Source organism: Peromyscus leucopus, chromosome 5 (genome assembly GCF_004664715.2).
Source record: "Peromyscus leucopus breed LL Stock chromosome 5, UCI_PerLeu_2.1, whole genome shotgun sequence".
NCBI classification, from domain to species: domain Eukaryota; kingdom Metazoa; phylum Chordata; class Mammalia; order Rodentia; family Cricetidae; genus Peromyscus; species Peromyscus leucopus.
In genome coordinates, this window is record NC_051067.1 from 8,850,629 (window position 1) to 8,877,978 (window position 27,350).

At 41.1% G+C, this 27,350-nt stretch overlaps 1 protein-coding gene across 9 annotated transcripts in view; it reads right to left on the reverse strand.

The window, feature by feature from the left end:
• Nsd1 (nuclear receptor binding SET domain protein 1) overlaps positions 1–27,350 on the reverse strand; it is a 117,502-nt gene that overhangs the window by 82,215 nt on the left and 7,937 nt on the right. For all 9 annotated transcript variants that reach the window (XM_028863660.2, XM_028863656.2, XM_028863653.2 and 6 more), the window contains 3 exons: positions 13,844–13,979; positions 8,093–8,265; positions 1,108–3,670 (listed from right to left, as the gene is read on the reverse strand). In XM_028863660.2, the coding sequence (XP_028719493.1) occupies positions 1,108–3,670; positions 8,093–8,265; positions 13,844–13,979 (2,872 nt within the window). The remainder of the gene's footprint in view (positions 1–1,107; positions 3,671–8,092; positions 8,266–13,843; positions 13,980–27,350) is intronic.

The following is a 27,350-nucleotide window of genomic DNA, read 5'->3' on the forward strand; positions in this document are numbered from 1 at the left end:
TTCTCTCTGTCTCTGTCTCTCTCTGTCTCTGTCTCTGTCTCTCTAAAAAATAAAATAAAATAAAATAAAATTTAAGAACAACAGCAAAGCCCAGGAAGTTCACTGGAGCATTCCTCCAAGCAGTTCAGTGTTCTCAAACTCTTTCAAAGCTGAGCATCTACAATCCCAGCACTCAGGAAGCTAAAATGCAAGATGATCTCAATGGAAAAAGTACAGTTTCTTTAACAAATGATTATGGGAGCACTGAATATCCACATCAAAAGAATTCAGGGCCGATGCCTTCCACCACACAAAAAAAAATTAACAACAAAACAAATAGGTATATGACTTAAGACAATTAAACTGAAATACAGGGAAGAATGTTATCACATTGGGATGGACAATAGCTTATTGGCTATGACACCTAACAAAAAAATATCAAGAGCAAAAACAGTGAAAATCATTATATAAGACTTTAAACTTCTCAAGGGGAAAAAAAAAAGTTAGCTGGGCACGGTGGTGGTCCTTTAATTCCGGCACCAGGATCTCTTGAGTGTGAGGCAGCCTGGGCTACAAACCAAGTTCCAAGACAGCCAGGACTACACAGACACCCCATCTTAAAACAAAAACTTAAGACTCAGCAGAGAAAAAAAAGTAGCCCATAGGATAGGATTTCTTAGCACGTCTCTTAAAGTAGAGCCTCTCAATTACCGCCTGGATCCCAAAATGTCAGTCAACTTTATAAGGTAAGAAACCGGAAACGGGGAAAAAATTGTTGGGACTTACAAAAACAAAGGACGAAAGGCTTCTGATAAAAATGAATGTGGGGCATGTAACTCAGAGTAGAGTACTGACAAGCATGCAGGAGGTCTTAAATTCAATCCCCAATAGTAGCAAAATAAAATACAACAAAAAAGTCTGAAAATACAGAAACGCCAGTTTTAGATTTCGGTCTTCAAAATAAAACTGTTTCTTAATCGAGTAATAATTCTGCCCTCCCAGTTTGTAAGACATTTTTTTTCCATTACGACAGACAGACCCAGGACTTCAGAACAGCAAACAGCAACTGTCATGAAAGCAACATTATCAACAAATTCTCTAATCACTTTCTACCAGATGTAACCTTACCTGGTTCAGGGAGTTTGGTCTGTGGTGTCAAACTGGGAATTCCTGTCTCCTTCTCCACATCACCCATGCAAACACTGGATTTATCACAAACGTTTAGCCGTGGCCCAACTGAATCCGAGTGGCCGACATGATTAGGATCTGCTGCTGAGTCCTCAAGTATGCTTGTAGGAGGAGCTCTTTGTTCTAAGTAATCATCCCGCCCCTTCTGCACAGGGTCACCAGGAAGCAAGACTCCAAAGGCACCCTCTGAGTTTTCTTTCTCCCTAAATCTGTTAGTGCGTTTTCCAGGCTTAGGGCGCCTTTGGTTTAATCGCTGCCACCGCTTTTTAGGCACCACTTGATTAACACCATGGTGTTCATCATCCTCACTGTTAATTTCAGAGCCGAGCTCTGGGTCTTTGCTGTTCTCAAAAGGTTCTTTCTCAAGAATTTTTTCAGGGTCGGATTGTTTAACCTTGCTATCAAAATGTACATCAGAAAAATGGGTGTCTTCATTTCTTAAATGGCCCATTTGCTGAAGAGGCTCTTCTTCCCCAAGATCTTCAGCCCCACCCCTTGATGGGCCATTCAAGGAGCATCCACTTTCTTTGTCTTCCAGCTGGTTAGCGCCAATGGGCACAGCTGGAAGTCGGTTCAACTTTCTTTTGCGCTCAGTCTTTAAGGCTTTGGGGTTTACTAGGGGTTTTGCCATCTGGGCTGAAACTGCTTCTCTCAATTTGGATGATGGCTTTGCTCGGCCACAGTTGCGCCTTGGAATACAGTTTGAGCGACTTTTACCACAAGCAGGGTCTCTTTTGTCTGAAGCTAAGCCAGACAGGGAAGAAGATAATTCTCCAGACAATGAAGAGTCACCCCCACTAGAACTCAGCCGGATTGTGTCCTGAGTGCCATCTCCAGTTTTTTCAGAATTGTGTGTGGAGCCTCCTAACACCAAAACCTTTGATGCCCCTGCAGGGCTACTAGTAGAACAGTCCCCGCGATCTGGAGTGCGGTAAGCAGCCAGATTTTGAGCAGTCATTAACCTCTGCTCCTTTGTCTTACTATCATGCATATCTTTTAGCATCATTAGTAATGTACTAAATTTGTAATCTGGTTCAATAGGTATATGATTCTGACTAGAAGCAGAAGAAAACAGTAATGGCTTTGATGACTTGGATGTTCCAGAGTCGCTGACATCCTCATTTAAGGATCTGTAGGAGAGCTCCTTCAATTCCGACAGAACATGCTTCACCACCGCTGTTTCTATGTCACTTGAATCTCTGGTTTTCTCGTGCATATTGTTCAGTAGTTTTAGGCCCTCTGCTTTCCCACTTTTGGATATGCTGGCCAAAGGAGAGCCTTTGGTATCAGAAGAACAGCATTTTAAGCTGAGGTCCTCACTTGTAGCTGAGGGTTCTGCATCAGCAGGGTTTTCTTTATGCTTGCATTTTATACTATGGAACTTGGGCTGTCTGCTTTTCAAAGGTAACAGAGTTTGATTTGCAGCTCCACCCTTCATCAATGAGTTTTCACTACAAATGCTTGGTGGTGCACTGAATTTTGGAGTGAGACTGTCGTTTCTAAATTCTGGTTGGGTTTTGGGAACAGGAGTACGGACTTTAATATCAGAAAGATTAACCTGAGATATCTCAGTAGTTCCAGACTCCACTGTCTTGGTAGAATCCATTAAGTGGTCTGTATGTGAATTAGTAATGAGGGACTTCTGTTTTTCGTTTACTCTGTTTGTGGCAGGATATCTAGAATACTTTGTTTCATTTTTGTGCATGGATAAAGTATTCTCTGTCCTATCAAAAGCATCTGTAATTTCAAGGACACTGTTACCAAATTCTGCGTTGTTATGTTCTGTAGGATCCAGATCACTGCTCCCATCATCAGAAGTGGTACACACACTAACAGAATCACTTCGCTTTTCCTCATCGCCAGCTCCAATATAGCAGAGTTGTACTTTTGAGCTGCACACCAGGCCTGACTGGAGTTTCTTTTTCTCTACAGAATGTTTAGAGATCAAAGCACTCTCAGACAAACCTGATAAAGAATCACAATTTGAAGTCTCAAAATCTGCCTTAGCAGTGCTCTGAATACATGAGGAAAAGAGGAAACTTCCTGGTGCAGTTTTAGATCCTGTGAGGCTGTTTGCTATCCTGGAAAGTTCATTAGAAGCCTGTTTATCAGATACACTCCCAGAGATAAAGTCTAGGCCAAGGCTCTCTGGAATTTTCCCCCTCCGGTCCTCTTTCTGTGCTTCAAATGGCAGGAGGCCCTTTTTCACACTAGTCCTTTTTATACTATCAGAGCTTTTTATAGCTTGAGACTTGTCACAGGGCTTTTCCTTTTCTTCTGCAGAATGCTCAGAATCAAAAGCCAGAGACTTCAGGCAGCCATTAAGCAACAGGTCGTGTTCTGACTCAGGATCATTTGTACAGTCCTCAAATAGCATATCTTCTTCACTGTCCAACTTGATTGAACTGGTGACACATTTTTGGTTCTTAGATCCCTTGGGAACATCATATTTCTCAGCAAGACCAACACTGGCTTCCCATTTACTCAAAATTTTCTGAGGAACCTTAAATTAAAAGGAAAATAAGAATATCAATTATTCCAAAAAGAAAGGTAAAAACAATGAGATAATAAGCATATCAAATCAGAATCAATCTAACATCCTGTTGTTCAAGGGTTTGTTTTTGTTGTTCCTTTTTTTTTTTGGTTTTTCGAGACAGGGTTTCTCTGTGTAGCTTTGCGCCTTTCCTGGAACTCACTTGGTAGCCCAGGCTGGCCTCGAACTCACCGAGATCCACCTGGCTCTGCCTCCCGAGTGCTGGGACTAAAGGCGTGAGCCACCACCGCCCGGCTTGTTGTTCCTTTTTCAAGACAGTGTCTCACTATGCAGCTCTGGCTGTCCTGAAACTCACTGTGTAGACCAGGCTGGCCTCAAAGTCACAGATGCCCCTGCCTCTGCCATCCAAGTACTGGGATCAAAGGTGTCCACAAGTATGCCTGGCTAATCTTGCTGTTCTCCTCTCTGAAGCTGGGTGGTGATGGCACACACCTTTAATTCCATCCAGCACTTGGGAGGCAGTGGAAGGTGGATTCCTTAGTTCGAGACCAGCCTGGTTTACAGAGCAAGTTCTAGGACAGCCAGGGCTACACAGAAAAACTCTGTCTTAAAAAATCAAAAATAAATAAATAAGTTATCTATCATAACTGCAAGAACTAGTACCATATAAATAAAGGCCCTCATTATTTATCAGCAAAACAGAGTGGATTTTTTTTTTTTTTTTTTTTTTTTGGTTTTTCGAGACAGGGTTTCTCTGTGTAGCTTTGCGCCTTTCCTGGATCTCACTTTGTAGCCCAGGCTGGCCTCGAACTCACAGAGATCCGCCTGGCTCTGCCTCCCGAGTGCTGGGATTAAAGGCGTGCACCACCACCGCCTGGCACAGAGTGGACTATTAACTTCAACTAAAAGTAGTAACAATAGATTTCTAAAGCAAGACCCATTTCTAAAGACTCATACCCTCCATATTTACACTGTAGAACAAAATAGTATTTTCTTCCTGATATGTAATAAAGGACACAAGCATACACACACTGAGCTTCACTTAAAGAAAGAAGCTTCAAAGAAGCAAAGCATGGAAAAACAAGATAAGAGGAATGAGTGGGTCAGGTGCCCCTATAGGACCTGAAATTTGAAGTTCTAGCTATCACCAGGGTACTTAATTAACCAAGGCTCTTTTATATAAAAGACTATAAATGCTATAAATGACTAGGAGTATAACCAAGTTATCTTCGGAACATAATTACTTAATGCAGAGATACAAAAACAAAGCAGGTACACAAATCCATGTGGTCATCTCTAAATTCTTCATGAAGGAGGATAGCCAGACTCTGAAGCACACCTACTTTCTCAGGCCCTTCCATCCTTGGATCTCTGTAATGTTATTTGGCAAGGGTCTACCTACTAGTCACAAATAGTCACAAATAACTAGAATGCTCCCCAATACATATAAAATATAATGTCACAAGACAGGTAGCCTCCTCCTGTAAGGTTCTACATTGACCTTTTAGTCAATTTCAGACATAATTACACATACATCTGTGCTAATGTTAATGATCAAAGTAAATCAGGTTGCCAAAAGATGAAAGCCCTAATGAATTCTTCTAAAGAGAGCTAATAAATCTACACAGCTAAATAAAACTTGACACAAAATCTGATGCCTCCTCCCACACTGCCATGCAGGGAGAACAGTAGCAAAAAGCAGTTAAACTCTTCCATCCTAACAAATGCATACACTAGTATTGTGAGAAGACAGCCTTATGGTATAGTATTTTATAATTTTAAACATTAGAATAGTTATAAAGTACAAGCTGCTATACCATCTTAAGAGATGCAGACAACCAAGCAGTGGTGGCACATGCCTTGAATCCCAGCACTCAGGAGGCAGAGGCAGGAGGCTCTGTGAGTTCAAGGCCAGCCTGGTCCACACAGCCAGTTCCAGGACAGCCAGGGCTACACAAAGAAACCCTGCCTCTAAATAAATGGATGGATGGACAGATGAATTGATGAATGAGTAAATAAATGAATATTAAGAGAGGAAGGAAGGGAGAGAGATAAAGACAAATCCCATGCACCTGTAATAAATGACACTTCATGTTTATCACTAACTCTGAATTATCCAAATTATGATTCTGAAAACAACAGTACAAAAGCAGTTATATACACTGGATTATGAAGCAACAATCTAAGAACATGTGTCCTTTGTTTTTCTGACAGTCTTATTCTATAAACCTGGCTGGGGCTTAGACTTTACTATGTAGACCAGGCTGGCCTCAAATCTGCAAATGATCCTCCAGCCTCTGCTTCCTGGGATTACAGGTGTAAACCAACAAATACCCCAGCTCTACAAACTGTTTCTTATACAATTGACAATAAAAGCTGGCCAAGATGTTCATACCTAGAGTCCCAGCTACTCAAGACGTTGAGGGAGAAGGATCCCTTGAGTACTGAAGTTGAAGGTTAGTAGGAGCAGTACAGCAGGAGCCTATGACTAACTAAACAACTGACTATAAAAGAATGTGAAAACACAGGGACAGAGAATGACAATTACCAATAACTACCAAGAAAAGGGAAACAAGGAGTTAGGGTTTAAGGCTGTAGCTTCAGCTTTATAAAATGAAAATAACAAGGGCTGGTAAATAACAAGCTCATCAATAGGGCACTTTCCTAACATGTCAAAGGCCATGGATTCAGTGCCCAACATGGGGTTGGGGACATGGATGGACTGATACCAGAGCAAAGAAAAAGAGACTGAATGACAAGTTTATGTCACTTTTTTTGGGGAGGGGGAGGGTTGAGACAGGGTTCTCTGTGTAACCCTGGCTATCCTGGAACTCACTCTGTAGACCAGACTAGCCTCAAACTCACAGATATTTGCCTGCCTCTGCCTTCCAGTGCCGGGATTAAAGTCCCCCACCCTCAGCATTTTATGTGTATTTTAACAAAAATCAAGGTCAGCCTGGGCTATATACAGCAAGCCCCTGTCTCAAATATGTACATGTGCACACACACAGTTTTTAACAAAAGAAATCAAACTTTTCTGATAAGCAAACTGTAACAAAGCATCAAGCAAAAAATACAAATGTTTAATTCCCAGCACCATATAAATTAAGGGTGATGGTGCATTCCTGCACTTGGGAGGTGGGGGTAGGAGGATCTAGAATTCAAGGTCACCCACATCTATAAAAACAGTAACAAATAAAACCACCACCTTTTGGGCTGGGCACTCCAAGACAGAGGCAGGTGGATCTGAGTACAAAGCCAACCTGATCTACATATTGACTTAGCAATTTTCAGGACAGTCAGGGGTATATAGAGACTCTGTTTCAAAAACAAGCAAAAGAATTGAATAAAAAGCAACAAATGGAGCCGGGCGGTGGTGGCGCACGCCTTTAATCCCAGCACTCGGGAGGCAGAGCCAGGCGGATCTCTGTGAGTTCGAGGCCAGCCTGGGCTACCAAGTGAGTCCCAGGAAAGGCGCAAAGCTACACAGAGAAACCCTGTCTCGAAAAACCAAAAAAAAAAAAAAAGGCCTACCTGGGCAACAATGAGACCCTGTCTAAAAGCCAAAAAAAAAAAAGGAACAAAACTCACACATACACACAAAGTGATTAAAATATTAACTAGGTATGAAACTACAAAGTTAAAAACTGGCAAAGAATAAAACTAAAAAGCCTTATCAAAGTTGGATGTTATGGGAACATTTCTATAGTTCTAGCACCTGGAAAGCTGAGGCAAGAAGGCCTGAGTTCAAGAACAGTCTAAGGTGAAGAGCAAGACCCTATCTCAAAATAAATGAATAAACCCATTTTGTATTTTTAAGAGAAATAATTAGTACTCAAGGTAAGCAATATCTTTTGTTTTTATTTTACTTTCCTGTTCAGTCCTAAGGATTAAAACAAGGGATTTTTGCTTAGTAGGCAAGAGCTCTTCCAATGAGTTAGATCCTTGGCCCTCATTCTGACCTTTCTTCTCGCAAAGATAACCAAAGGAATCAGTAGTGTCCCCTTCTTTTTGGCAAGTCAGAGGTAGGTAGAGTCACTTCTCAAAAAATTCAGCATAAGCCAAGCGGTAGTGGTGCACCCCTTTGATCCCAGCACTCGGGAGGCAGAGCCAGGTGGATCTCTAGAGTTTGAGGCCAGCCTGGTCTACAGAGCAAGATCCAGGACAGGCACCAAAACTACACAGAGAAACCCTGTCTCAAAAAAACAAAAAACAAAACAAAAAAACCTCAGCATAAAGTTGTATGGAAACTAGCCACAGCTAATCCCTACAAAATATTTGACTTTCTAGTGATTACTTCTTCAGATATCCTACTAACCAAAGGTAATAGTATATTTCAAATCTATAATGCTGTTTCTTCTACTTCCTCCACAAGTCAACCCATAAGAAGATAATTTTTGAGAGGTCCTTTTGTTTATAGATTGTCTTTACCTTATGCCTATATCCTTTTTCTTTCTGTTTCCCTCTTCTCCTAAGGACAGGGAGTTCTTCAAATTGATGCCTGCCTTCAAACATGACGATTGCTTTTCCAGCCACCCAGGCTTTTTCAGAAGGATCTCCAAAAGCCTCCACGTAGTATTCTCGATAGGGCCTCCTATTGGCGACTAGATAAGGATAAAAAAAAGGTGTCATTATTTCAAAAGGATGAGTGCTCAACATCATAATCATAGCCAAATCTCCTATAGCCATAGGAGCTCTCTGGGCCACTCAGACAGATTGCTCAGCAGGGAAAGACACTTGGCACCAAACCTGACAACCTGAGTTCAGCCTGAGTTTGGTCTTCAGAAACACATAATGAAAGGAGAGCACTGACTCCTGCAGGTGTTAGAGCACTTGTGGAGTATGTTTGAGGCCCCAAATATATATATTCAAAACCGTGCTGAATGGCTGGAGAGATGGCTCAGCTGTTAAAAGTGATTCTTGGTGTTCTGGAGGACTTAAGTTCAATTCCTAGCACCCAGATCAGGCAGCTCACAATCTCCTGTAACTCCAGGTTCGGGGAATCCAACACCCTCTTCTGCCCTCTGTGAGCACCCTCAAATACACATAAAAATAAATAGAAGTATTTTTGAAGGGGCTAGAGATGCTCAGCAGTTAAAAGCATGCATAGCGGGGTTGGGGATTTAGCTCAGTGGTAGAGCACTTGCCTAGCAAGCATAAGGCCCTGGGTTTGGTCCTCAACTCCGAGAAGAAAAAGAAAAAAAAAAAAGCATGCATAGCTCTTGAAGAGGATCTGAGTTGGGTTCCCAGCACTCACATCTGGTGACTCCCAACTGCCTATAACTCCATCTCTGAGGAACCCAATGCTCTGACATCCACAGGCCTGTGCACTCATTACCCACACACAGACACCCACACATACAAGTAATTAAAATAAATCTCAAAAGAAAAACCCATGTTGATTACAGGGCTGGAGACATGGTTATCCAGGTGGTTGCTCACAATCATCTTTCTCTCTAGTCCCAGAGATCTGATACCCTGTTCTGGCCTCCATGGGCACTGCATACATGTGGTGCACAGACACACATGCAGGTAAAACACCTCCACACATAAAAACAATAAAAATTACATCTTAAAAAAAATAGGTAGGCCAGACATGTACTAGAGATGGCTCAGTGGTTAAGAGCATTGGCTGTCCTTCCAGAGGTCCCAGGTTCAATTCCCAGCATCCACATGGCAGCTCACACCTGTTGTAACTCAGTTCTAGGGGATCTGACATCCTCACACCAATGCACATAAAATTAAATAAATTCAAACAAACAAGAGATGGCTCAGAGGTTAAGAGCACATATTGCTCCTGCAGGGGACCCAAGTTCAGTTCCCAGCACCCATTTTACAAGCCCAACAGCCACCTGTAATTCTAGTTGCAGAACTCTGCCTTTCTTGCCCTCTGGGCCCCACCAGTGCTGGTGCCATAGATGTTCCCATAGTGCCTGGACTTTTCTGTCACTGAGGATTGAAATTCAGTCCTCCTGTTTTGAAAGGAAAGCACTTTACTTTCCATCCCCAGCCCCCAAAAATTTGTGTTTTCTAACATCATTTGAAATATTTAACCTAAGGGCGACAAAAAGAAAAATCACTTTATTTTTATATACTGTACTTACACTACATTGCAATTTTAATATTCGTATCAACTAAGAATTGGCACAACTCTATAACTGCTAAATCTAAATAAATGCATAGTTGTTCATTTCATTATACTTAAATTTTCTACAGGCTTGAAATCTTTCAAAGAAAAAGGTGGAGGAAAGAACTGCACTGCTATGACTAGGGCTGGCGAGGGACTCCAGCAGGTAAAGGTGCCGTGGCTAAGCCTGACCTGAGTTTAATCACTAAGAAACATGGTGAGGAGAGAGACACAACACCCCAAGTCCTCGGACCTCCACACGTGCCTTAGGGCACGTGTACTCAATATATGCATATACATGAACACACACACACTTTCTCCCTAAATGCAATAGAGTTCACAGAAAGGAAGGTTTTGTTTATTTGGGAGGAGGGTGTTTGAGGGAGAAGGAGGTTTGAGGCAGGGTTACTCTATGTAACAGCTCTGGCTGTCCTGGAACTTGCTTTATAGGTCAGTCTGGCCTCAAACTCAGAGATTCTGACCTCCGTGAGCATTAGGCCCACATGTGGTGTGTATTCATACATACATACAAGAAAAATGCTCATACACATAAAATGAAGAAATAAAAATAATAAAATCTTTCCAAAAAATGTTGTTAAAAAGCAATCACTAGAGGACTGGAGAGATGGCTCAGTGGTTAAGAGCACTGGCTGCTCTTCAGAGGACTCAGGTACAATTCTCAGTACCCACATGGCAGCTCACAACTATGATTCCAATTTCAGGGAATCCAACACTCTCACACAGACATACATTTGACAAACGACCAATTAATATAAAATATAAACAAATAAATCTTTTTTAAAAAAAAAAAAAAAAAAAGCAAGCACTATAAGCAAAACTGTCCAGAATACTTCTGTTGATGGCCCTGTTCCTAACACTGATTAGAAGCCAACATTGTTTGGTACACTTCTCAGGAAATTACCTATTTATATTAGCTGGTGGCTTCTCTCTTTTACTGGACTCTAATTTCCCACTAAGATAAGCAAGGTGATTATTTTGTCAACTGTACTGGCATAGGACTCAACCTACATGATGTAAATAGTATTTGAAAAATAAACAACTACAGTGAGTAAGAAACCAAAACTTAATCTCAGCACTTAGGGAATGTGATAACTAGTTTTATGTCAACCTGGCATAGGATACAGCCATTTGGGAAAAGAAAACCTCAATTGAGAAAATGCCTCAGCAGACCTGTGGAGATCATCAGTGTGAGAGGGATCAGCTCTCTGTGCATGGTGCCATCCCTGGCAGATGGTCCTGGGTGATAGGAGAAAACTGGCTAAGCAAGCCAGTAAGAACACTCCTCCATGGTTTCTGCTTTTTCCTGTCTCAGGGTTTGCCCTGAATTCCTCAGTGATAGAGGCTAAGCAAGCCAGTAAGAACACTCCTCCATGGTTTCTGCTTGTTCCTGTCTCAGGGTTTGCCCTGAATTCCTCAGTGATAGATATTTGTTACCTGGAAATATAAGATGAAATATCCACCCATCCAGTCCAAAAAAAAAAAAAAAGAGAGAGAGAGAGAAAAGAAAAGGAAAAAAAAGAAATATCCACCCATCCCCAAGTTGCTTTTGGTCATGGTGTTTAATCACACAACTAAAAAGTCTTAAGACAGGAAGTCAGACAGAGACAGATCTCTGAGTCAGAGGCCAATCTAGACTACAAAGCATGTTAGGCATGGTGGTGTGTGCCTTTAATCCCATTTAATCCTAGCACTCAGGAGGAAGAGACAGATGGATCTCTGTGAACTTGAGGCCAGCCTGATCTACAAAGCAAAGACAGGGCTATTACACACAGAAACCCTGTCTAGAAAAACCAAAAGGAAAGAAACCAAAACTCTACAACACGAGTAACAGACAACAGAGTAAAAAACAACTCCAGTGCTGGCAAGGTAGCTCAGCCATTAGGAGCACTGGCTGTTCTTATACAGGACCTGAGTTTGATTCCCAGCACCACATGGTAGCTTACAACCAGTCATAACTCCAGTGCCCAAGGATCCAGTACACTCTTATGGCCTCTATAGGCACTGGGCATAAACATGGTGCACATACATGCATGAAGGCAAAACACATAAAACAAAAATAAAGATAAATCCTTTAAAAAACAAATAAACAAACAAACAAATAAAAAACCCTGGGGGGCTGCAGAGATTGCTGAGTAGTTAAGACCACTGGCTGCTCTTCAAGAGAACAGAGGTTCAATTCCCAGGACCCACATTGGTTCACAACTGTCAATAACACCAATTCCAAGGAATCCAACCTCTTGCATACAGGTAGGCAAACCACCCATCCACATAAAATAAAAATAAGTAAATCTTTAATCCCAGCACTCAGAGGCAAAGGCAGGTGAATCTCTGAGTGCAAGGCCAACCTGGTCTACAGAGTGAGCCCCAGGCCAACCAAGGCTATGTAGAGACTCTGTCTCAAAAAAGAGAAAAAAAAAAAATTAAATAAAAAATTAAAACTATAAAATCAATTTCAGCAATCTCACCTTTCCTTTTTGAGGGGTGAGAATGGGTCAAGGAGGAGTATTTATTGGTTTGGGGGACAGTATAATTCTGCAATATAAGCAGGATAATCTCTAGTTTGAAGCCAAACTAGTCTACACAGCAAGTTCCAGACCAAGACAAATAATAAAACCCTAGTCTTTTCAAATAATAAAAATAGGCATCTGCAGAGATGGCCTAGCCATAAAGAACACTTACTGCTCTTCTAGTACCAGAGTTCGATTCCCAACACCCATGGCTCACAACTGCCTGTAACTCCAGCTCAAGGATATAGAACACCACCGTCTTAAGTACTTTCACTCACACTCACACACACTCAATCAGACACACATACATACATTATTGCAAACTATAAAAATAAGTAAATCAAGTTTTAGACTTTAGCTTTAAGACATTTAAAATATCTTAGATTCAAACATAATTAAACCAAGTGTGGTAGTTTGAATGTAACTGGCCCTTATAAGTTCATAGGGAGTAGCACTATTAGGAGGTGTGGCTTTGTTGAAATAGGTGTGGCCTTGTTGGAGGAAGTTTGTCACTATAGAGTGGGCTTTGAGGTCCCCTATGCTCAAGCTACACCTAGTTCAGTTCAATTCCTGTTGCCTGCAGATCAAGATTTAGAATTCTCAGCTCCTTCTCCAGCACCATGTCTGCCTGCATGTGGCCATGTCCCACCATGATGATAATTGGACTTAATCTCTAAAACTGTAAGCCACCCAACCAAATGTTTTCCTTTATAAGAATTGCCATGGTCACAGTTGTCTCTTCACAGAAATAGAAACCCTGAAACACCAAGTAAGAAAAACAAATTACAATAACCAAAGAAAAATATTCCAAATCAAGATTCTGTCATTCTTTCTTGTTAAGGCAGAGTTTCATGTATCCCATGTTGGCCTCAAACTCACTGTGTAGGCAAGAATGACCTAGAAATCCTTAATCCTCCTGCTTCCAATACCCTAAATCAGCCATTCTCAACCTGGGGTTTATGACTCCTTTTGGGATTGAATGACCCTTTCACAGGGTCATAATACCACATATATACTGGGTGGCACACACAGATAAGACACATGGGAAACAGAGAAGAACAGATGGTCAGACAGCTCAAAGCCACCTGGGGTACATGAAACCCAATCCAACAAATAACAGGGGGGTAAAGGGGCTGGGAATATACATTAATTGGTAAAGCTAATTATACATTTCCATTTTTCCATTCTATATATACAGAATAGCTGAGAATTTTTATTTAAAACAGTCTCACTATGTTGCTGCCCTCAAATTCATGATTCCTGCCTCAATCTTTCAAATCATGAGATTACAGGCAAGTACCAACATGCCTAAATTAACAACTTTTAAATCTCAGAGTAGGCAAACTTAAAAAAAAAAAAAAAAAAAAAAAAACTAAAAAGAGAAAATTTGTTAAAAATTCATAAAATTTCAAAGAAAACAATGACTTACTGCTAAAGTAAGAAAAATCCTGAATTACACTAAAAGCAGCTGCAAGCCTATGATTCCACATATTGTTTTATCACAAATAATCAACTCTAAGTTATTACCTTTCATTTTTGAGTGCGTATTAATCAATGGATCAGCACAAATCCTGCAGGGCCACCATGGGCGTCTCTTGAATTTCGCCCAAATAAGATCGCCAACTTCATACTTCAGTGGTGCAGACTTTTTCTTCGGTTGACACTTTAGACAGACAAAACATGGGGAATCAGTGAGAATAAAAAAACCTTTGCAGTATTATCCTCCAACTAGAATTCTGAAAAGCCAATGCCTAAAAAATACAAAATGAGTTGGGCAGTGATGGTGTACACCTTTAATCCCAGGATTCGGGAGGCAGAGGCAGGCAGATCTCTGTGAGTTTGAGGCCAGCCTGAGCTATACAGAGCAAGTTCCAGGAAAGGCTCCAAAGCTACACAGAGAAACCCTGTCTCATAAATAAATAAATAAATAAATAAATAAATAAATAAATAAGTAAGTAAGTAAATAAATAAATAAGAAAGAAAACAAAACAAAACCCAGGCATGGCCAGCAAGATGGCTCAGTGGGTAAAGACACCTGCCACCAACCCTGACAACTTGAATTTGATCCCTGGGACTCATAACAGTGCAGAGAACAAATCCCCATCTGTTAACTCTCTAACCTCTACATTAGCACCATGGCACACAGCACCTAATCACATCCACAATAAATGTTTTTACTGTTAATAGATAAAAACCCCTGCCAGGCAGTGGTGGCACACGCCTTTAATCCCAGCACTCAGGAGGCAGAGGCAGGCGGATTTCTGAGTTCGAGGCCAGCCTGGTCTACAGAGAGAGTTCCAGGACAGGCTACAAAGCTACACAGAGAGGGCTGGAGAGATGGCTCAGGGGTTAAGAGCACTGGCTGCTCTTCCAGAGATCCTGAGTTCAATTCCCAGCAACCACAGAGTGGCTCACAACCATCTGTAATGACAACTGGTGCCCTCATCTGGCCTGCAGGGATACATGCAGGCAGAACACTGTATATGTAATAAATAAATTTAAAAAAAAAAAAAAGCTACACAGAAAAATCCTGTCTCGAAAAATACAAATAAATAAATACATAGATACATAAATGGATTAAAAACTCAGCTAGGCCGGGCGTTGGTGGCGCACGCCTTTAATCCCAGCACTCGGGAGGCAGAGCCAGGCAGATCTCTGTGAGTTCAAGGCTTGCCTGGGCTACCAAGTGAGTTCCAGGAAAGGCGCAAAGCTACACAGAGAAACCCTGTCTCAAAAAACCAAAAAAAAAAAAAAAACCCATCTAGTTATGGATGATAAAATAAGCACTAATTATCTTGACTTAACATTCACAGTATACCCTTTCAGAATAATTTTCTTTTCTTTTTTCTTTTTTTTTTTTCTTTTTAGTTTTTTGAGACAGGGTTTCTCTGTGTACTTTTGGTGCCTGTCCTGGAACTCACTTTGTAGACCAGGCTGGCCTCAAACCCACAGAGATCTGCCTGACTCTGCCTTCCAAGCGCTAGGACTAAAGGCATGCGGCACTAATGCCTGGCTTAGAGTAATTTTCAATTTATATTTGTTTTACATTTTCATTAATGGTCATAATGAAAATAAACCTCAAAGCATACAGGATATGGTGGTACAAGCCTTTAACTCCAGTACTTGAGAGTCAGAGGCAAGCATAGATCTCTGGGAGTTCAAGGCCAACCTGGCCTACATAGTCCCATCTAGCTAGAACTACATAGTGAGACCCTGTCTCAAACAAAACAAATCAAATCCTAGAAGTATAGGCCATACTCTACTCATGCCAATGCACCCAACCCTAAATTTTCCCCATGATATACTAGGAAGATATACAAAATACTACATAGCACAACTCTGAATAATTGAAATAGAATACAGTATAAATATAAATGAAGCTCTTAGCAATTGTTCAACATAGAAGCCCAGGCCACATCCTTTCTCCAAAAATAATATGCCTGTTTAATCTGATATCTAATTGCCTCCATCTCAGCTCCCACGTCCATGTCTTTAAACAGCACAAACTTCCTGCCTTCAGAGGAAAAAAACTGTTCTACAGGCCTGCGCTTTCCATCTTGTATAATACAAAAAAGGTGTAAACACACTAAGTATTTTGCAGAGGCCAAAGTACCTAGGATACAAGAACTAAGAACAACTCCTCTGCTTAACTCAAGGGGACACAAAACAATAACATTTTGCCTGAAGGGCCATTTCTTAAAAATGGCCAGAGTAATAATCACATGACCCAGTAATTCCACTCATAGATATACTCAAGACTAATAGATACATATAGCCAGGGCTTGGAAATAAGTTCAGTGGTAGAGTACTTGCCTATCATCTACAAGAGCTCATATGCCATCCCCAGCACCAGGGAAAAATACAGACACACACAAAAATGTATACAAATGTTCACAGGATTATGTATCATAGTCAAAAAGAAGAAAAAAAAATCAAATGGCCATTAACTGAAGAATGGAAACATGTGATTTGTGCATACAATGGAATATAGTTGGCCCTCCCTATTTAAGGAGTCTACTTCTGCCATTTACTAACTGTAGATCAAAACTCTAGTTGAGAGGAGCAGGGCACAGAGGTACGAGTCTAGAGTCCTAGTACTTAGGCAGCTGAGGAAAGAAGATCCAAGGTTTGAAGTCAGAGCAGGCTCTATGAGTTCCAGGTCCTCGCACTGGTGAAACACAGACAGGCAAGGCAGATAGATCTCCAGGGCTTGCTGGCCAGCCAGTCTAGCCAGTCAGTGACGCAAGATCCAAGGTTGTACTCTGACCTCCATGAATGTACCGCACTCACATATGAACACACAAACCACAAGACTAAAATTCTAAAAAATTAAATAAATGAGGTAAAGAGCAACTGAGAAAGACACTGTTGGCCTCCAAACACAGGTGCACCCATGTACACACACCACTGCCTTCTAACACACAATATAAACAGATAAATAGTGAGTGTGGTGGCACATGTCTATGATCCCAACACTTAGGAGATGAAGGCAGGAGGATCAAAGTCAGCCCCAGCTTTAATGTATAATCAATTTTGAGGCAATCCTAGACTGCCTGAAACCCTAACAAAAACCAGGGAGGGACAACTGTTCAGAAGGCTCAGCAAGTTAAGATCACTGATTTCCCAGGCATCCACATTAGCTCACGAACATCCATAACTCCCAGGCATCCATGTGGTACACAATCATATACATAAAATAAATCTTTAAACAATTAATAAAAAAGATAACTAAGGGGATGAAGAGATGGCTCAGCAGTTAAGAGCACTTGCTGCTCTCCCAAACTCCCAGAGGACCTGAGTTTGGATCCCCAGCACCCATATAAGGCAGCTTACAACTAACTGCTTACAACTCCAGTTCCCGAAAATCCAATGCCATCTTCTGGCCTCCTTAGGCACCCACATGTGGCATATACCCATGGACACATGAATAAAAATTTTAAATAAATGGAGATATAGGTTTTAGGAAGAAAATCTGAACTTTACTTTGGGTGGGTAGGTGGTTTGTTTTTTTGACATATATGTGTATTTTACCTGTATGCATGCCTAGTACCCCCCAGAGGCCAGAAGAGAACATAGGATACCCTAGAACTACAGTAACAGACAATTGTGAGCTGCCACCTGGGTGCTGGCAATTGAACCCAGGTACTCTTCAAGAGCAAGTGCTCTTGCCAGGCGTGGTAGTGCATGCCTTTAGTCCAGGTACTAGGGACGTAGAGGCAGCCAGATCTCAGTGAATTCAAGGCCAATGTGGTCTACAAATCCAGTTCCAGGACAGTCAGGGCTGTTACACAGAAATATCTTGTCTAAAAAACAAAAACAAAAACAAACAAAAAACCCAAACGTTCTAAAACATTGAACGATCTCTCCAATCCCAAACACCTTGGGGAGTGGGGAGTTTCTGAGTAGTTTTTTTTGTTTGTTTGTTTGTTTTTTTTTTTTTTTTTTTTTTTTTTCAAGACAGGGTTTCTCTATGTAATTTTGGTGCCTGTCCTGATCTCGCTCTGTAGAGCAGGCTGGCCTCAAACTCACAGAGATCCACCTAGCTCTGTCTCTCAAATGCTGGGATTATAAATGTGCGCCGCCTCCCAGCATTGTTTTGTTTTTTTGAGTCAGAGTCTTACTATGTAGCCTTGGCTGTCCTGGAACTTGATATGTAGACCAGGCTGGCCTCACTAACAGGGGTTCTCCTGTCTCTGCCTCCCAGGTTCTGGGAGATATACACCACCATGCTTGTCCTTGGTTGGTTGTTTTTGAGGGAGGGTCTGTGTAATCCAGGCTCCCACAGAACTTTCTATATAATCCAAGTTAGTTCAAGCCTGAAGGTCCTCAGTGTTAAGATTATAGGCTTGCACTCCCATACCTAATATGCAGCTACTTTTAATGTGAGCATTAATTAAGCACGTGATAAATAATTAAAATCATTCTAGGCAAGAACCCGAGCTCTTTCATAGACAAATCCATAAAAACAAAAGTCAACAAAATTACAACCTTCAGCACAGTTTTAACATTTCATTCTACAAAGCACCTATATACTGAATGCATATGGTAACACCTTAAAAATAGCTGCTATAATTTTATTCCCTGCATTTGTAACTATACATTATTTCTATTATACTAAGAATCAGGGCTGGATCATGTATGCCTGTAATCCCAGCACTTGGGAGGTAGTCAGGACAGGAGTTCAACACCAGCCTCAGCTATATAGCAAACTGAAGGCCAGCTTGGGTATGAGACTCTTGGCTCGGTCAGGAAAGTATCTGTGGATCTCTAGAATTCATTGGTCAGCAAGCCTAACCCAATCAGGGACCTCCAGATTCAATGAAAGATCTTGTTTTAAAAAATAAGGTGGAGAGTCAAGGGTGACATTTTCCTTCTGTCCCAGCACTTGGGAGACAACTGGAGACAAAGGTAGGATCTCTGAGCTTAAAGCCATCCAAATCTACATAGTGAATCCCAGGCCAGCCAGTGCTACAAAGTGAAACCCTATCTGCCTCAAAATAAACAAACAGATAAATAAAGTAAAATAAAAACAATCAAAAACAAAACAAACAAACAAAAACCAAAGCTGAAGATAGAGCTCAGTTGGCAGAGTACTTTTGCCTAGCATGCCAGAGACCCCACACTGAGTCCCCAGTATCAAGCAGCAAGTAAATGAGTGGGGTTTCAGGAGGGAGTCCGGCAGCTGAGTGCTTGTCCACCACATGCAAGGCCCTGGCTTTAACCACCAGGACTGGAGAAAAAAACAGATACATGAATGGCTAGATGTATAAATGGATTAAAACCAGACTAAAGGTGCATGCCTTTAATCCTCCAGCACTTAGGAAGCAGAAGCAGGAAGAGCTCTGAGTTAGAAGCCAGCCTGGTCTATATCGTCAGTTCCAGTACAGTCAGGCTTATAGAAAGACTATGTCTCAAAAAATAAATCCAAAATACAATAAAAGATGCTAACAGCTATATCCCACGGTCCTAACACAGCAAAAGAAACTAATCAAATTATCTGTTATACTGAAACTCAATGATTAAGAACAATTCAGTGCCAGACAGTGGTGGCGCATGCTTTTAATCCCAGCACTTGGGAAGCAGAGGCAGGCGGATCTCTGTGAGTTCGAGGCCAGCCTGATCTACAGAGCAAGTTCCAGGACAGGATCCAAAGCTACACAGAGAAACTCTGTCTTGAAAAAAGCAAAAAAAAAAAAAAAACAACAACAAAACAAAACAAAACTCTGGAGGCAGAGGCAGGCAGATCTCTTCGAATTAAAGATCAGTAAGGTCAACACAGCCAGTTCCAAGACAACCAGGTCTATATAGAGAGATCCTGTATCCAAACAAACAAACAAAAGACAAACATAAAACCAAAAAAGTTCAGTGTCACTACTGGGCTATTTGTGCGGGGTATTTCACAACACTGACCAATCATTTCTGCTACAATAAAAAAAAAATTTAGAACACAAATAAATCAATTTTATTCTTGCCAGTAAATTTTTATCTCAATATTTGATAGCCTATGTTGTAATAGCAATCCTCATATACTTCTATTCTATGCCTTGTATAAATGTTTGTGTATGCTAGATAGAGTAGAAAAATGGTTCTGAACATCAACTGCATACCCTAACCACCTGAAGAATTTTATTAAATAGCAAATGCTGACAGATGACCAATTATTCCTCCACCACCAAGCACCCACCAAACTAAACTCACTATGTCTGAGGTACAATTCTTAAAAACTTAGCTACTTTTTTTTTTTAAAGCCCCACAGATTTGCCAAGGTTGAAAACTAATGCATCCTATAGCTAATGAGTACTTGTTAAAATGAGAGCCCTGAAACAGGGCGGTGGTGGCACACACTTTTAATACCAGCACTCGGGAGGCAAAGGCAGGCGGCTCTCTGTGAGTTCCAGGCCAGCCTGGCCTACAGAGCAAGTTCCAGGACAATTAGGGATACACAGAGAAACCCTGTCTTGAAAAACCAAAGAGAGAGCAGGGGTGGGGGTGAAGGGAATGACACAAAAAGTCTACGAATTAGTGTAAAAGTTACACCAACAAGTGATAACTGATTCCATATAATTTCAGTATTGCTTTATCTCACATAGCAAAAATATAATGCAAGCACTTATTAGATATCTACAAATCAGAAGCTGCTAAAAATATTCTTAACAGTAAAGCTGGTACTAATTATGATTCAGCTGTTATAGATGTCATCTAGTCAAATGCCGGGGCTAACTGTAAATTAACATATATGCTTTTTCTACTAGGTCAAAACAGATAGACTTTAAGAGCAGTGTCAGTCTAACTGCAGTATCTTTAAGAGCCAGAAGTGGTGGCGCACGCCTTTAATCCCAGCACTGGGGAGGCAGAGGCAGGCGCATCTCTGGGATTTCAGAGCCAGCCTGGTCCTCAGAGCAGGGCTGTTACAAAGAGAAACTTTGTCTCAAAAAAAAAAAAATAAATAAATAAATAAATCAAAAAATAAAGAAATAAGGACTCTTTTGAACTGTTCTAAATCTGTTACAGCCTCAGCAGAAAGAAAACAGTGAAAGCACACAATTCACAAAAAGGATCTGTTATGGTCTCATTTTGTTTGATGGGTTGCCTGACTGAGATAGGATCTTAGGCACCACATGCTAACCTTAAATTCAAACTTACCACATAGCCAAGGATGAACTTTTTATGACCCTACTTCTACCTTCAAAGTATTGGTATTACAGGTATGTACCATCACACCTGGTTTATGCAGTGCTGGGATGAAACCCAGGGCTTAGTGCAAGCTAGACAAGCACTACACCAACTGAGAATATCCCTAGGCCATTTGCTTTTTAGGGAATTCTTTTATGAACCTAACTAAAATAAGCCTGTAAAACACTACTTTCTTTAACTCATTCAACACTTAGCAGGCCAGTCTAGGCCTTGCGCTATAAACACATTTGAGATACAATCTCTCTCTCAAATAACCAAGCCAAAGACCAGCAAGATGGCTCAGCTGGCAAAGACGCCAGGTCTGACCCACTCAGTTCCATCTCTAGAACTCACCTGGGGAAATGAGAAAACCAACTCTCACAAGTTGTTCTCTGACCTACAGATGAGTACCATGACAGAAACAGATGAGCACACTAAGTTCATTTTTTTAAACTAAGTTAAAGACTAGAGAGATAGCTCAATAGTTTTAAGAGAACTGGTTGCTCTTCCCAAGGACCCAGCTTTGATTCCCAGCACCCACCTGGTGTCTCACAACTATCTGTAACTCCAGTTACAGGGTATCCAATGCCCTCTTTCTGGCCTCTGTATGCACAGGCACATACTCAATGCACAGATATACATGCAGGCAAAACACTCATACACATAAAATAATACTTTGTATTGTTTTTAAAAACTAAGTTGAAGGCACTCAGGAGGCAGAGGCAAGTGATCTCTGAATTTGAGGCCAGCCTGGTCTATAGAGTGAGTTCTAAGACAGCCAGGGCTAAAGTATGATCAGTGCAGGGCTTTATCTGTACATTCAAGGCCCTAGATTTGATCCTCAACATTGAAAACAAACAAATTACAAAATACAACAAAGACCAACATTAAGGGCCAGAAGACAGCTCAGCTGGTAACAGTATCTGTCAGGCAAACCTGACAACCTGAGTTCACTACCTGGAACTTCGGTGGGAGAGAACCAACTCCAAAAAACTGTCCTGTGATCTCCATTTATGCTTCCATGTCACACATGTGCACACAGATAATTTCAGTTTCTGTTTAAAAGACCAATATAAGCCACAAATGATGGCTCACACTTATCTCAGTGACTTAGAAGGCTGAAGCAGGAGAATCATTCAATTCAGGGCCAGCCTAGTCTACAGAAGATTCAGCTCCAAGAAGCCTCTAAGTCTACCTTACTCACTCTAAGGCTATGCATTGCCCAGTCATGACTCTCTTTTTTTAAGATTTTTATCATTTTTAAGTGTGTGGGGGGGGGGAAGGGAGGAGAATAAATGAATATGAAAATGTATATGTAAGCACAGGTGCCTGAGAAGGTTAGATCTTCATGAAGCTGGAGTTACAAGGTGCTGAGAACTAAACACAGGCGCACACTCTGCAAGAGCGGTGCACACTCTTTTACTCTTCACTGCTGAACCACTGCTCTAGCTCTTTCTGTTTGTTTTTGACATAGGGTCTCCCATGGACAACCCAAGGTGACCTGAAACTCACCATATGAAACATGGGCTAGTTTCAAACTCAAGGTCCTCAGCCATATGCTACTGGCTCGGTTGAGACAGGATCTCACTATGAAGTTCAGGCTGCCCTCAAATTCTCAATCCTCTTGCCTTAGCCTTCTGAGGGCTGCAATTATAGGCTTGTATTATAACATCCAGAATACGTTATCCTTAGCTACACACCTTTACTCATGCAATGAGATACATACAAGGCTAATTATTGAAGAACTTAGATACATTAGCAAAATACTGAAAACAAGCCAGGCAGTGGTGGCGCACACCTTTAATCCCAGCAGATGCAGGGGGATCTCTGAGTTCGAGGCCAACCTAGTCTACAAAGCAAGTTCCAGGACAGTCAGGACTGTTCATCAACAATGATTAGTTATTAATTGTGGTACATCCAAACAATGACCTGAGGGCATAAAAATGAAGCAATTCATGGCTGAAGAGATGGCTCAGCAGTTGAGAGCCCTTAATGGTGCAATCCTCAGCACCCACATGGGTTCCATGGGTTCCAAGATCAGGTAATCAGGCTTACTGGCAAATGCATTTACCTGGTGAGCTATCTTGCTGGACCCCCTTTATTTTGAGACAGGGTCTTATGTAGCCCAGGCTGGCCTCCAACTCATAGTGTAAACCAAGATAGCGCTGAGATCTGGTTTGGCCTCTAACCTCCAATGACTGGAAATTCTGGTATGCACCACCACATCTAACTGGCAGTTCCTTATGTAGACACAGAATATAGTCGACCATCTATCACAGGTAAAACTAAGGTACAGACAATATAGAAGAGCTACCAAGGTTTTGTTTTTTTGCTTTTGTTTTCAATTGTGTAGGTGGGTATATAGGCCAAATGATACACTTCTTAGTTTCAGCTCCTCAGGAGAGTAAGACAGAAGAATCGCCTGATCCCAAAAGTATAGGGTGAACCTAGGCAACACAGGAAGACCCTGAAGAAAAAAGACTAAGTATTTTGCATGAAAAAAATTCTTTAAAGTATTATTTATATGTGCATTTTACACACATATCTGTGTACCACAAGCATGCCTGATGCCCGTGGAGTTCAAAAGCAGGACATCAGATCCCCTATAACTAGAGTTACAAACAGTTGTGAGCCACCATGTGGGTGCTGAGAATAAAACCCCAGTCTTCTGGAGGAACAGCTCTTATTCACATCGAGTCATCTCTCTGGCCCCCATATGAAAACTTTTACACTTTGCTCCTTGAAACATAAAGCAACTTTCAATTACTGAAGGAAGTAAAACAACATGAAACGTAAATGGAACGTTTATAGATGGAAACCTATAACACTCACAAAGCATCTGAAGTCTAATGCGATTGGGGAAGGGAGGACTGCGGGGAGAAACAGGTACAGAAGAGCCCTTGAGAAAAGAACGGTTAACAGTTACTGAGAGGTTCCCAATGTAAACTGAGAGGAGGAGAAAAAAGCTGAAGTCATGGCAAATTAAAACAAAATCCTGCATAACAAAATCCTGCCCTAAAAAGAAGTATCCTTAGATTACTACAAGACTATAAATGCAAATCAAGTTACTGTAAGAGCCTCCAAAACAATAGAGACTTTACAAAAATGAGTCTTTCTAGATTTTAACTGCACTACCAGGGAAAGTAATGACAAAAGCCAATTTTAACATTTCTGGTAAATATACTCTATACTGGATATAATTATTAAAAATAATAACCTTGGGGCTGGAAAGATGGCTCAGTTACTTACTGTTCTTCCAGAGGACCTGAGTTCAATTCCCAGCACCCGCATGGCAGTTTATAGCTGCCTGTAACTCTACCTCCAGGGGACCCGACACCCTCACACAGACATACATAAAGGCAAAATACCAATGCACATAAAATAATCAATCACTAAAAAAAAAAAAAAAATCAATTAATCTTCATATTTCAAATACTAAACTTAAAGGTAGAATTTTCTCATGCTCGTGTTATATTTTGTAGTAAAATGCAAGCAGAAGTCATTTGCAAAAATGCTGCCCTTTGTTAATAATTTAAACCAGGCGGTGGTGGTAAACACTTTTAGGCCCATCTCTGAATTCAAGGACAGCCTGGTCTATAGAATGAATTCCAGAACAGCCAGAGCCACACATAGAAACCCTGTCTCAAAAAACAAAACAAACAAAAAAACATAGGTAAGGCTAGGAGTATAAAGGGATTCCCTATTATGAATAAGGCCCTGGGTCCAATCTCTAGTACTGACAAGAAAACACAATTTTTTAACAGGGAGGAACCTTGAAGCAGATTCTCACTCTAATACAGGCTATCCTATAACTTAAACTCAAAAATCCCACCTGCCTAAGCCTCCTGAATACTAGAACTGTAAGTTTAAGCTATCATGGGCCCAGTTTTTGTTCTGGTTTTCTGAGACAAGATCTTTTTTTTTTTTTTTTTTTTTTTTTTGGTTTTTCGAGACAGGGTTTCTCTGTGTAGCTTTGCGCCTTTCCTGGAACTCACTTGGTAGCCCAGGCTGGCCTCGAACTCACAGAGATCCGCCTGCCTCTGCCTCCCGAGTGCTGGGATTAAAGGCGTGCGCCACCACCGCCCGGCTGAGACAAGATCTTTTATATCCGTCTTTCTGCCCCAGCCTCCCAAACACTAATGTTACACACACATCTTACAAAACACAGGTCTTTAATACATTTTGTATAGAAGTATAGATGGTCTTTTATTGCTTTTTAAACATGGTCTCATTATGCAGCTCTAACTGGCCTGAAACTTACACTGATCTGCAAGTCTGTGCTTCTCAACATGCATATACCAGGTATGGTGGTACATGTTTAATTAAAGCATTGGGGAGGTGGATGGAAGACTATATATGAAGTTCACAGCCATCTTCCAGTAGAAAAGGAGTTCAGAAATACCCTGGGATACTGTTTTTGTTTTTTCCAGACAGTGTCGTGTCACTTAGACTGCTCTTGAACTTTCTATATAGCAGACAATGACCTTGAACTTCTGATCTTCCTGCTTCCACCTCTCAAAAGGTGGAGTTACAGATGCTTTACCACATTTGATTTTTCTTTTTTCATTTTCTGTGTAGCCCTAACTGTCTTGGAACTAGCTCTGTAGACCAGGCTGACAAACAGAAATCTGCCTGCCTCTGCCTCCCAGGTGCTGGGATTAAAGGCATGCACCACCACCACCACCACCACCACCACCACCACCACCACCACCACCGCCGCCGCCGCCGCCGCCACTGCCATCACCACCGCGCCCAGCCCAGGATACTATTTTTTAAAAAGGGGGAAAAAAAGAGTACTGTGGTTATTTTATACGAGGTCGTTGACATGTAAAAAGTTGTGCTAAAGTTCCAGTTCCAGGAAAGGCGCCAAAGCTACACAGAGAAACCCTGTCTCGAAAAAAACAAAAACAAAAACAAACAAACAAAAAGCTATTTTAAAACTACATTTATGGTCAGGTATGATAGTGCATGCTTTTAATCCCAGCACTTGGGAGGCAGAGACAAATGGATTTCTGAGTTTGAGGCCAATCTGGTCTGCATAGTGAGTTCCAGGCCAGTCAAGGCTACACAGAGACCCTGAATGAATGAATGAATGAATGAATGAATGAAGTGTGTTTTTCACTGACAACTATATCTTACCAGCCCAAAGTATGAAAAGAACTTTAAAAGCCTTTATAATTTCATCTAGCAGCAGCTAGATTAATTTTATTATACATATATTATATATATATTTAATATATATTAAGGATACATGAGTATGCATCAACTTAATTGGTTCTCCAACAAAATTTCTAAAAATAGAAACTATTTGTAAACTATGGGATCACAAAATGTAAGTAGATAGCACATGCCTATAATCTCAGTACCCAGGAGGTGAAAAGGAACATTAGAAATTCAAGGTCATCCTCACTTACTCAGTGAGTTTGAGGTCAGTTGACTAAGTCTCGTAGTATAGACTACTCCTGATACTCAGGAGGCAGAGACGGGAGGATAGTGAATTCAAGGCCAAGCCAGGCAATTTAGAAAGAACCCTGTCTCAAAATAAAATGTAAAAAAGGAGCTACGGCAAAGCACCAGCCTACCATGTATGGAAACCTAAACACAATTCCCAACATTAGCCACCCCCACAAACAAAACCTCTGAAGATGAATGTCTCAACAGGTGGTAGGCAAGGCAGGAGGGTTCAGGAGTACAAGACACCTGGATTGTACTAGTAAAACGGGTATCATTATCGGCACCACCAATGCAGTCACCACTAGATAGTTTAGTTTGAAAACAAACAAAATATATTAATATATTTAGCAAAGACAAAATACAAATAGCAGGGGCTGGAGAGATGACTCAGTGGTCAAGAGCACTGGCCGCTCTTCCAGAGGTCCTGAATTCAATCCCCAGAAACCACATGGTGGCTCACAACCATCTGTATTAGGATCTGATGCCCGCCCCCTTTCTGGCATAAAGTCAATAGAGCACTCATATACATAAGATAAATAAATAAACCTTAAAAACAAATAGCAAATAAGCATGGGACTGGACAGATGGCTCAGAGTTTGAGAGTACTGGTTGTTCTTCCATAGAACTTGTATTCAATTCCCAGCATCCATATGGGAGCTCACAACCCTCGGTAACCTAAGTTGCAAAAGGTCAGATACCCACTTCTAGCCTCCAAGGTCAGTGTACACAAGTGGTATATAAATATTCATGAAGGTAAAACACCCATACACATATATCATTATTTTAAAAAGCATGCATTAACCTATCAGCAAAAATATAAGTTAAAACCACAATGAAGGAGCCAGGAAGATGTAGTAGTATATACTTGTAATCCCAGCACTCCTAAGGCAAAATAAGAGGCAGAGAC